Source organism: Hypomesus transpacificus, chromosome 18 (genome assembly GCF_021917145.1).
Source record: "Hypomesus transpacificus isolate Combined female chromosome 18, fHypTra1, whole genome shotgun sequence".
Lineage (NCBI taxonomy): Eukaryota > Metazoa > Chordata > Actinopteri > Osmeriformes > Osmeridae > Hypomesus > Hypomesus transpacificus.
The window spans coordinates 7,679,550-7,690,674 of NC_061077.1; the positions used below are offsets into that span (position 1 = coordinate 7,679,550).

The window sequence follows — 11,125 nt, forward strand, 5'->3', positions numbered from 1 at the left end:
TCCCTCCCCTCCTGTGTGATGCAGGTAGTTGCCCCTAAGAAGGCCAACCTGGCAGAAGCCCAGCAGTCCCTGGCCACCACCATGGCCCTGCTCAATGAGAAGAGAGCTGAGCTGAAGGAGGTGGAGGACCGCTTGGCCTCCCTGCAGAAGACCTTTGAGGATAAGACAGAGGAAAAGGCCCAGCTGGAGTTCCAGGTGGATCTCTGTGCCCGCAAGCTGGAGAGGGCTGAGAAACTCATTGGAGGTCTGGGAGGAGAAAAGACCAGGTGGGCTTTTGATGGTGGAGGCGATGATGATGAGAATGAAAGTGATTTGTCTGAAGGACTGACTCTCCTCCAAATTGCTGTCCGTATACAGGTGGTCTAAGGCAGCTGATGACTTACAGAACACCTATGACAACTTGACTGGAGACGTGCTCATCTCAGCTGGGGTTATTGCCTACCTGGGAGCCTTCACTGCAGGTTTCAGACAAAACTGTGCAAAGAAATGGACACAACTCTGCAAGGTATCATTTCTACATCTCTCAGTAATGGTTTCTGATCGTCTATGCAGTAGTGTGCATCACTGGCACTTGTGCATCACTGACACTTATTCTCTACACTTATCTCAAACATCCCTCTCTCCTATGCCACAAGACAAAGAATATTCCATCATCTGATGACTTCTCCTTGAGTAAGACCCTTGGAGACCCCATCAAGATCCGGGCTTGGAATATTGCTGGTTTGCCCACCGACAGCTTCTCCATCGACAATGGAGTGATTGTCAGCAACTCACGCCGATGGTGATTCCCTCTCCTTTCACAGTTGTCATAATGACATTACTCAAAACACCCACACTCTCTCTCTGCACTGTCTCTGTCTCTCTTTATCACTCTTCCTGTCTCTCTTTTTTTCTGTCTCTCTTTTTCTCTGTATCTCTTTCTCTTTCAACAGGCCCCTCATGATTGACCCCCAGGGTCAGGCCAACAAATGGGTGAAGAACTCAGAGAAGGACAACAACCTGAGTGTGATCAAGCTGACAGACGGGGACTACATGAGAACCCTGGAGAACTGCATCCAGTTTGGATCCCCTCTGCTGCTCGAGAACGTTGCAGAGGATCTGGACCCTTCTCTGGAACCCCTGCTGCTCAAACAGATCTTCAAACAAGGTTAGGGTTAACAATTCACTCAAACGTTTCACTCAAACATTGATTAGATTGTCCCAAACAAGATGCAGACTAATATTTTACATGGATTTAGGACTATTGTAATTGTATTGCCAGTTGAAGTATATCGGATTTGTGTCTGACACAAGGGGGTGTGGAATGTATTCGACTGGGGGAGAGTGTGATTGAGTATTCCCGAGACTTCCGATTCTACATCACCACTAAGCTGAGGAACCCCCACTACCTGCCGGAGCTGGCCACCAAAGTCTCCCTCCTCAACTTCATGATCACCCCGGAAGGGTTAGAGGACCAGCTACTTGGCATCGTGGTCGCTAAGGAGAGGTGGGCCCACAAAGACACAAACTTTTCTCTGTTTCTCCCTCCCTCTACTCTCAAGTGACCCTCTAGTGAGCGTTGGTACTACCTCTCATCGTCATTTCCCTTTTCCCAGGCCCGAACTGGAAGAGGAGAGGAACGCCCTCATTCTGCAGTCTGCAGCCAACAAGAAACAGCTGAAAGAGATAGAGGATAAGATCCTAGAGACGCTGTCATCGTCGGAGGGAAACATCCTAGAGGACGAAAGTGCCATTCAGGTCTTGGACTCAGCCAAGATCATGTCCAACGAGATCTCCAAGAAACAGCAGGTGAGTTTGAGGTCTCCACAGAGAGAGGAGGGAGACAGAGTGGATCTTTGGTGACTCTTCTGTCGATCTAACCGCCTCGGACATTCCACCCCCCAGATAGCAGAGAAGACAGAGATCAAGATAGCAGAGTCAAGGGAGGGCTACAGAGCCATCGCCAAGCACTCATCCATTCTGTTCTTTAGTATTGCTGACTTGGCCAACATTGACCCCATGTACCAGTATTCTCTTGGCTGGTTTGTTAACCTCTACATGAACTCCATCCAGGACAGGTGAGACATGAACATTACTAGTGACATAGGCCCAGCTATTCTGGAGCTTTTTTGACGTTCAGGATGCTCTGTGGTGGAATAATTGCATGTTGCTTGTGTTTCAGTAACAAGTCCAAGATCCTGGAGAAGAGGCTGCGATACCTGATTGACCACTTCACCTACAACCTGTACTGTAACGTGTGTCGCTCCCTGTTTGAGAAGGACAAACTCCTCTTCTCCTTCATCCTCTGCTCCAACCTTCTTCTGTAAGTCTCGATTTCCCATCGCAGAGGAGCCTTCGGTTCCCCCTAACTGATCTGTTCGTTCGATCTGTTTTAAAGCGGATTTATATACACGTGTAATCTGCATACATTCTATTGAGCCTCCACTGTTGTTAGATGGCTTGTCTATGATCTCCTGCAGAGCGAAGAAGGAGATAAAGTACTCTGACTTCATGTTCTTCCTGACTGGAGGAGTGGGCCTGCAGAACAACACACCCAACCCTGACCCCTCCTGGCTACAGGACAAGAGCTGGGATGAGATCTGCAGGGCCAGCGACCTGCCCAACCTCCAGGGACTCAAGTAGGAGACGCAGCTACCGCTAGCCTGTCGTGTCGCTTAGTATAGAACTATGTATGACAAACACCCATCGGCTTGATGGCTACTTTTCACCAATTCATAAATCTTGGTCATAATGGCCACATACATTGTCAATGAGCTCTGTTTTTTTCATTCCTCCATGTTAACCTCTAACCCTAACCCTCATTTTGCAAGGGAGAGTTTCACGAAGAACCCAGAGATGTTCCTGACCATCTATGACAGTAAGGAGCCCTACAACACCCAGCTGCCCAAACCTTGGTGTGAAACCCTCAATGACCTGCAGAAGATGATCATATACCGTGGCCTCAGGCCCGACAAGGTTAGAAAGAAGAGCCTTTTCGTCAAGGCAACTGTTCAACTATATACACCTGTGAATGAATGTTCATGTAGTACTTTACTACGTCATTTGTCAGATTGTACCAGCCATCAACAACTATGTGACTGACAAGCTGGGGAGGAAGTTTGTGGAGCCCCCTCCCTTTGACCTGAGTAAGAGCTACCTGGACTCTAACTCTACAATCCCACTGGTGTTCATACTGTCTCCAGGAGCTGACCCCATGGCCAGTGAGTGCTATCATGCTAAACCAACACTCTGTAATCTTTTAGTATTGCCAGACTGCCCACATATATATATATAAATAAACTTTTGACTGCTACTGTATATATATAACCATATATGCCATATATGGTTCATGAATGGTTTATTCAAACAGATGTGTCCTCCTTTCTCATCCAGGCTTACTAAAGTTTGCCAATGACAAAAACATGGGCGGCTCAAAGTTCCAGGCCATCTCTCTGGGTCAGGGCCAGGGTCCCATCGCTGCTAAAATGATCCGTACGGCCATGAAGGAGGGCACATGGGTGTGCCTGCAGAACTGTCACCTGGCTGTCTCCTGGATGTCCACCCTGGAGAAGATCTGTGAGGACTTCAGCCCCGAAACCTGTCACCCAGAGTTCCGCCTGTGGCTCACCAGCTATCCCTCCCCCAAGGTAGGCCTCAGCACCTGGTAGGCCCCATTCTGGTGAGATGATGAGTCTGCAGTATAATCGCACAGCATCTTCTGTATGCAGCCCAGATGTTGCAGTGATAACAGCGATGTGATTGTACATACAACACCATTAATGTGGCATCTGCCTCCCTCTCCCTATGGTCAGTTCCCAGTGATCATCCTGCAGAACGGTGTGAAGATGACCAACGAGCCTCCCACCGGCCTGAGACTGAACCTGCTGCAGTCCTACCTGACAGACCCAGTCTCTGACCCTGCCTTCTTCAGCAACTGTTCTGAAAAAGAGCTGGTGAGTGTGTAGGTCAAATATACACACACACTAAAGTCACATACACAAATATCATGTGTAATTCTGTTGTTTTTCTCAGGTGTGGGAGAAGCTCTTGTATGGAGTGTGCTTCTTTCATGCTCTGGTTCAAGAGAGGAAGAAGTTTGGGCCCCTTGGCTGGAACATTCCATATGGCTTCAATGAGTCAGATCTGCGCATCAGCATCAAACAGCTGCAGGTAATCGCACACACCAATCAACCATCCACACATCCATGTGCTTGTCCGTTGCAGGTTTCTCTCTCACCATCTCTCTCCCTCTTGGACTCCCACAGCTGTTTGTGAACGAGTATGATAGTGTGCCGTTTGAGGCCATCACTTACCTGACTGGGGAATGTAACTACGGGGGCCGGGTGACTGATGACTGGGACAGAAGACTGCTCATGACCACCCTGGCTGACTTCTACAACAAAGACATCATAGAAAATCCTCGCTACACCTTCTCCCCCAGCGGCAAATATTATGCCCCTCCCAAGTCCATATATGAGGACTATATAGACTTCATCAAGGTAGGGACTTAAGAGGGGTTTTCAGTGATGCTGTTGTAGTCGAATACAGAATTTTGTCTATAGTCTGTTCTGTTCTATAGTCTTTTCTGATACAATGAAGTATTAGATTCTATGACAGACTCTGGTTGTACGATATCTTCTAGAACCTTCCTCTCACCCAGCACCCAGAGGTGTTTGGGATGCATGAGAACGTGGACATCTCAAAGGACTTGCAGCAGACCAAGTTGCTGTTTGACTCCCTGCTACTCACTCAGGGAGGGGGCTCCAAGGGAGGGGCCAGCTCAGGAAATGACAACACACTGTTCGAGATTGCTAACGACGTCCTCACTAAGGTGACCAGTTCTTGTCAAATACTGGTGTTTTGTCCATGTATTACATTTTAGTCATTTCTAAACTCACCTAGCTTCCAAACTCACTCACCTTTTTTCCCTGTAGCTTCCAGCTAACTTTGACATTGAGGCAGCCTTAATGAAGTTCCCCGTGATGTATGAGGAGAGCATGAACACTGTGTTGGTGCAGGAGATGGAACGCTACAACACGTAAGATACAGCATAGAACTGAAAGTGAAAGAGATCAATGTATGGATCAACAAACCTCTAGGTTCAAATTGGTGTGTGTCAATCTTTTAAGCTTTAAATTATAGCTGCACTTTCTAGACTAACAGGTTTACAACTGCCATGAAGGAATAGTTACATTCAACTTCTGCAATCATTAACAAACACAGGATGTGCAAAAATAAAGTTTCTAAAGGTTTGAAAAAAGTTAGACTATGAAACGGTCTTCAGAATGTCCACTGGTGTGGTTTTCCCCTCTTGCCCAGGTTATGTGTCACCATTCGTGTAAGCCTGCAGAACCTGCAGAAGGCCATCAAGGGTCTGGTGGTGATGGATGCTGAGCTGGAGGCCTTGTCTGGCAGTCTGATGGTGGGCAAGTTGCCAGAGAAGTGGGCCAAGCGCTCCTACCCCAGCCTCAAGCCCCTGGGTAGCTACATAACAGACTTTCTTACCAGGCTCAAATTCCTGCAGGTTAGTATGTTTATATCGCATCCACTAATGGCATAACATTAGCTAAGAATATTATATATTTCACCCTCAATGTTGTTTTTCAGAGGAAGGTCAAATACATGCTTGAATCATATTATACTTAAAACAAATATGATATAATAAGAACAATAACTTGTTTTTCTATGGATTCCAGTGGAAAATAGTGACAACTGGTGCATCAGGTAGTGGTTCATCTCACTTTAATACCAGTCTTTTCTGATGTGTGTGCCTGTAGGACTGGTACGAAACCAACAAGCCAAATGTGTTCTGGCTGTCCGGCTTCTTCTTCATCCAGGCCTTCCTCACGGGGGCCATGCAGAACTATGCCAGGAAGTACTCCATTCCCATCGACCTGCTGGTCTTTAGCTACGAGGTCTGCTCACACTCCACGTGTATGATCCCTCAACAGCACCCTGTGTCACCCATAGCTGACCTCTCCTGCCTCTGCACTGTTACTCTCTCCCCTCTGGAAGGTTCTACCCATCGAAACGTCCGACACAAGCCCTGAGGATGGTGTCTACATCCACGGCCTGTTCCTGGACGGAGCTCGCTGGGACCGACTAAAGTAAGTTAATGCTCCATTTGATATGACCTTTTTTTGTGTTAAGTTGTAGGAGTGCAGTGGAGCAACAAAGTTTGTTGTCCCTGAGTCTGTTTTTGTGCCTGTCAACAGTGGAGTCCTCACTGAACAACACCCCAAAGTCCTGTTTGACTCTGTCCCCATCATCTGGATCAAACCCAGTAAGAACACCTGAAAGCTAAACACTACCTGATGCACCCGTTGTCATTGTGTTATTTAGGAGTTTGTTCTGGTGTCATCATTCTCTATTTTCTTCCTCCCCCCACAGCTCAGAAGGATGGGACAGAGCAGTCCCAGAGCCTGTATGTGTGCCCACTGTATAAGACCAGTGAGAGGAAGGGCACCCTCTCCACCACAGGGCACTCCACCAACTTCGTCATCAGCATGATGCTGCCCACCAACAAACGCCCGCAGCACTGGATCAAGAGAGGAGTGGCCATGCTGTGTCAGCTGGATGACTGAAACAGAAAGTCACACTATTTCATACAAGCACTTTATGCCGTCCCACTTGGGATTCATGTCTTTTGGTGGAATCTTTATTCACAAATGAACCCTATTAAAGACATTTTCAACCACCTCAAGCTGTGGCTTTGATGTTAAGAGTATCGTGTGTCATATGACGTCTGTGTGACATCCTCTGCCTCTTGGCCATAGAGAGGACAGTGTGTCACTGTGTGTCACTGTCTGTCAGTTAAACTCCTGGTGGCGCTAGGAAAACCCCGTGACTAGATATAAATAGTCAGGAGTTATAAATAGGTGTGTTTGGGAGCTGAGTTGCCCACTGAACATAAAGAGGGCTACTGGATCCGCACAGCCTGAAGGTAAACAGAAAATAAATACACTATCTCACCACATAATGTTCTTGAATGTATGAAAGTGGAGTGGTGCATTAATGTTGACAATGCATGTATCTGCATTTGTGTTGCATGGTACCATGCTCCCAACTGTTGATCTTAAGTCTATGGCAGGCAAAGTTTTTCTATTGACTTCAAAGCCCAGAAGTTTTAATTACAACATGTTTTCTGTTCAATGAACTGCATGAAGATATATTCTGTAAAGACCCAGCAAGACTTCATTAACACATTTAATGCTACATAACTGGAGGGCTAACTGCAGTTTTATTGTTTCCAGATTTCCCCTGTGTTCACACAAGCTGACAAGAAGTCTAAAGTTCCTGGTAACCACAGTCTCAGCCACATGCACATGAACTAGGGCATTTAATTCAGGCCTAAACTATCATTCATCATTGGACACCAAATTGTATTACAGTATACAGCAGACACTGCTGAAATAAATGATTTTTGTATTCCTCACATGTGTATTGTGAAGTGCATGCTCGGTCATTCATGCTCTATGTTCTGTACCATGTCTATTCTGTCTTCTGTTTTCAGCTGTGAGTGTGTTGCGAATTACAATTCATTGTGAGTCCCTGGTACTGTGCTTACCAGTCTAGTTGTGGCTCATGTAGTAATTGTTTCTCCCCAGAGAGATTCTGTTGTTTACTGGTGAAGCAATCCTTCAAGGTGTGACAGATGAATACGGAGACAGAGACTGGAGATGAGTTTGACCAATACGAAGATGACAGGGATGAGGACGAGGCCACACAGTATATGATCGAACAGAGCCTGCTCCAATATAGTAAACGCAAGGCGGCAATTTCCAGGTAAGATCTCCAATATGCTGTATAGAAACGACCATCTCATTATGATGCTACATGTGGCTGACTGTCCCAATATTTTCCCCAGTCACCTTGCAGGCACTGCGGATGACCCCGATGAGATCTTTAAAGCAGTAAATGAAGGTGAGCCGAACAGTTATTATGTCTCATAAATGCTCCTACTGTACGGTCATCCATGTCCGTCTTAATGTGGGATGAGGATGGATGAGATATAGGACAACAATGTCATGGAGGTCCAGTGTGCGGGTATAATATTGTTGGTGGCTTCTTCACACTCATTCTTCAGTAATAATTAAATACTAAAAACCCATGTCTGGTACCTGTTTGGTTTGCCATCCATTCTGCCCTTCTTGACCCAGGTGACGAGGAGGCCTTGAGGGCTCTGACAGAGCTTCCAGGGGTCATGTCCAGAGTAGATAATAGAGGGTGGATCCCTCTGCATGAGGCTGCAGTGCAGGACAATAAACCCATCCTAGAGATAGTGTTCTCAGGTACAAAACCACAAACCAAGAACTACAGTACAGTATATATTACACATAACTCCACACATAGTAGTTTGATGCAAGTACAATCATTGATAAATTGACTGACTGCATCATTCAGTATTACAATTCAAGTGGAACATCTAACTTGTTATGGCTTGACATGTTGGGGCCAGCTTCTCCTCTGGGTGCACTCCACTGCCGCACTTTGAAGGGGGAAACACCACTCTTTCTAGCTGTGGTGCATGGCCTCAGGGCTAATGCTACATTCCTGCTGCAGAATGGATGCAATCCAGACATACAGGATGATGAGGAGGATTCTCCACTTGTGGCAGGTAACTTGGCTCATATTGGATCCCTTTATTAGAAAACTGCTGCGGTAGTGAAAAAGAAACTCTCATTACTTTCTATCTCTCAATTCCTTACTCTACAGCTATAATTAATGACCAGTATGACCTGGCCACATTGCTGCTTCGCTACAACGCCAAAGTCGACCCAAAAGGACCTTTGGGCCGAACCCCTCTTCACGAGGCTTCCTTGCTGGGTCAGGAGAACTTTGTGTATTTGCTCCTGCAATCCGGCGCCAACCCAAATGTCTATGATACCAACATGAAGAACCCGCTAGCCTTGGCTGCACAGGCTGGCCATCTCAACGTTGTGGAAGTCTTGCTACAGAAAGGTGGGTTTCTCAGTGGATAAATGGCTGCTGGTGTACTAATATTGTTACCATCACTGTAGATGTACTAGTCTGTTTGTACAACTATTTTTGTACCTCTATATTTATGTGTGGGTGCATGTTTGTGCCACTTACTCCTCTTCTCTTTGACCTCTCTTTATCTCTCAACTCTATCTCTCTCTATCCTTCTCTCTCTTTCATCTGTCTCTATGTTTCTATCCTGAATGTCTCTCCCAGGAGCACGTGTGGGGTATCAGTCAGAGTTGGCTGGCTCAGTACTGTTTGATGCAGCTGAATCAGGGAACCCTGACATCATTTCTTTGCTGCTGGACCATGGGGCCGACCCTAACATAGCACTGCACAGCGGGCACCTGCCTCTCCACCGTGTGGCGTACCATGGCCACGTACTGTGAGGAATTCTAAATATTCACTTCATACTTTCAGCTCTTCATACAAATGCATGGACTTCATCCGATCCTCTGTATTTCATACAGAAGGTATGGATACCAAACTCTTCCCCTGACAGGGCTTTGGAGCAGCTGATCCCGGTGACTAAAATGGAGGTGGTGAAGGAGAGTGGGATGAGTCCTCTTCACTCTGCGGCAGCTGGGGGCCATGCTCAGTGTGTGGAGCTGCTTCTCCAGGCTGGCTATGATCCCAACTTCATGCTCCACCCAAGGATACGACGGAACTACGATGATGAACGCAAGTCTGCGCTATACTTTTCTGTTTCCAACAATGACCTTCAGTGCACCCGTCTACTGCTGGAGGCTGAAGCTATGGTCAACCAGGACCCTATCAATTGCCTTCAGGTGGCCCTGAGACATGGCAACTACGAGCTTATCAACACCCTGTTGAGGTATGGGGCCAATGTGAACTACTACTCTGGTGTCAACACCACTCACTTCCCTTCTGCGCTGCAGTATGCCCTGAAAGATGAGGTCATGCTGAGGATGCTCCTAAACCACGGTTATGATGTGCAACGCTGCTTCGACTGTCCCTATGGAGATAGTTCCCATGACTACGCGCCATGGACAACCTCAGTCATCAAAGACATGGTGGTGAGACAGTCTGGGAAATATGGTAGGAGTGGGGTCTCATGGATCATGGATGCAGGACATTATTTTTCCTTGGATCATTATTGCTTTTTCTCCCTTTCACTCTTTATCTTACCTGTCTCTCTCAGTCAATCTGTTCCCAACGTCTGTCTCTCTGCAGTTCTGTGAGGTGATAACAGTGTACTGGCTGAAGCACATCTCTGGACTGGTAGTGCGCATCATGCTGGACTACACTGACCATGTCATCTTGTGCACCAAGCTGAAGGACATCCTGAAGCAGCAGAAACAGTGGCCAGAGATCTGTGAAATTCAAGGCAGGAAAATGGGTTACTGGAGTTTTAGAATAATATCCTAAAAGTGTGTCTGACTGAGCAGAATATATTAGCATACCTACACAAATGATTGTATAGTTGTAGGAATGCTTTTGTAGATTACTCGATCTGCTTTAACTTTGCAGAGAATGTACGGAGCCTGAAGCACCTGTGTCGTCTGCGCATTCGAGCCTGCCTGCGCAACCTACGCCTGAGGGCGCCGGTTTTCATCAGCTTCCTGCCTCTTCCAAACAGCCTGAAGGACTACCTGCGCTACAGGGAGTACGATGTCTACAGCAGAGGCAGCATGGTCAGCCCATAACGTTCAACACTGTAACCACAGCTTGTCTGTGAAAAGACATTATGGGTTGTCCCCTTGATAGAATTATATCATATTTGGTGATCTTCAATGTACAGACACACAATTACTATTTCTGGGAAGAATTGAGCAACAGTTTTGCCAGGCTGTCCTGAAGTACAGTAGATGAAACATTTATGAGCGTATGTATTCACTGTATAATGTGAGAACAATTTCTGATTCAAGAATGTTTGGTCCTATTATTATTATCCTAGACCTGCCATAAGTTTTTGAACCTGTGAAGCAGTATATGGACAACGGTTTATTTAATTTATTTGTGCAATAAAGAAAATGTATGCTAAATAGCCTACTTGTTTACTACCTTGTACAGAAACGCAGACCTACAAGTAGTTCAAATATGTGATTTTGTGATTCGTGCAACCCTCAACTGAATAATTGAACAACAATAAAGATTAGGCTACATGGTTTTACAAATATGTTTATACTTTTCGTTTTTTATG

General features: G+C 46.2%; 2 protein-coding genes across 3 annotated transcripts in view; both read left to right on the forward strand.

Annotated features, from left to right (window-relative positions):
- dnah12 (dynein, axonemal, heavy chain 12) overlaps positions 1 to 6,734 on the forward strand; it is a 29,945-nt gene extending 23,211 nt beyond the window's left edge. The window contains exons 54-75 of the mRNA XM_047041183.1: positions 25 to 266; positions 358 to 505; positions 636 to 781; positions 933 to 1,147; positions 1,294 to 1,486; positions 1,596 to 1,788; positions 1,885 to 2,057; positions 2,162 to 2,302; positions 2,460 to 2,618; positions 2,811 to 2,955; positions 3,050 to 3,200; positions 3,373 to 3,626; positions 3,792 to 3,932; positions 4,012 to 4,149; positions 4,245 to 4,478; positions 4,622 to 4,810; positions 4,914 to 5,017; positions 5,299 to 5,503; positions 5,757 to 5,894; positions 5,995 to 6,086; positions 6,195 to 6,262; positions 6,370 to 6,734. Coding sequence (XP_046897139.1) covers positions 25 to 266; positions 358 to 505; positions 636 to 781; positions 933 to 1,147; positions 1,294 to 1,486; positions 1,596 to 1,788; positions 1,885 to 2,057; positions 2,162 to 2,302; positions 2,460 to 2,618; positions 2,811 to 2,955; positions 3,050 to 3,200; positions 3,373 to 3,626; positions 3,792 to 3,932; positions 4,012 to 4,149; positions 4,245 to 4,478; positions 4,622 to 4,810; positions 4,914 to 5,017; positions 5,299 to 5,503; positions 5,757 to 5,894; positions 5,995 to 6,086; positions 6,195 to 6,262; positions 6,370 to 6,563 — 3,663 coding nt within the window. The 3' untranslated portion in view covers positions 6,564 to 6,734. The remainder of the gene's footprint in view (positions 1 to 24; positions 267 to 357; positions 506 to 635; positions 782 to 932; positions 1,148 to 1,293; positions 1,487 to 1,595; positions 1,789 to 1,884; positions 2,058 to 2,161; positions 2,303 to 2,459; positions 2,619 to 2,810; positions 2,956 to 3,049; positions 3,201 to 3,372; positions 3,627 to 3,791; positions 3,933 to 4,011; positions 4,150 to 4,244; positions 4,479 to 4,621; positions 4,811 to 4,913; positions 5,018 to 5,298; positions 5,504 to 5,756; positions 5,895 to 5,994; positions 6,087 to 6,194; positions 6,263 to 6,369) is intronic.
- Positions 6,735 to 6,839: 105 nt separating this feature from the next.
- Positions 6,840 to 11,096, forward strand: asb14b (ankyrin repeat and SOCS box containing 14b). 2 transcript variants are annotated; one of them, XM_047041067.1, is made up of 11 exons: positions 6,840 to 6,922; positions 7,233 to 7,278; positions 7,587 to 7,764; positions 7,847 to 7,902; positions 8,139 to 8,270; positions 8,438 to 8,596; positions 8,695 to 8,940; positions 9,175 to 9,346; positions 9,464 to 9,998; positions 10,156 to 10,309; positions 10,453 to 11,096. In XM_047041067.1, the coding sequence occupies exons 3-11, from the start codon at positions 7,634 to 7,636 to the stop codon at positions 10,626 to 10,628; spliced, it is 1,761 nt and encodes a 586-aa protein (XP_046897023.1). In that variant the 5' UTR covers positions 6,840 to 6,922; positions 7,233 to 7,278; positions 7,587 to 7,633; the 3' UTR covers positions 10,629 to 11,096. The 2 variants fall into 2 exon arrangements, with proteins under 2 accessions (XP_046897023.1, XP_046897024.1); XM_047041068.1 differs by lacking the exons at positions 6,840 to 6,922; positions 7,233 to 7,278 and having other exon boundaries at positions 7,713 to 7,764; positions 8,542 to 8,596.
- The last annotated feature ends 29 nt before the right edge of the window (positions 11,097 to 11,125 follow it).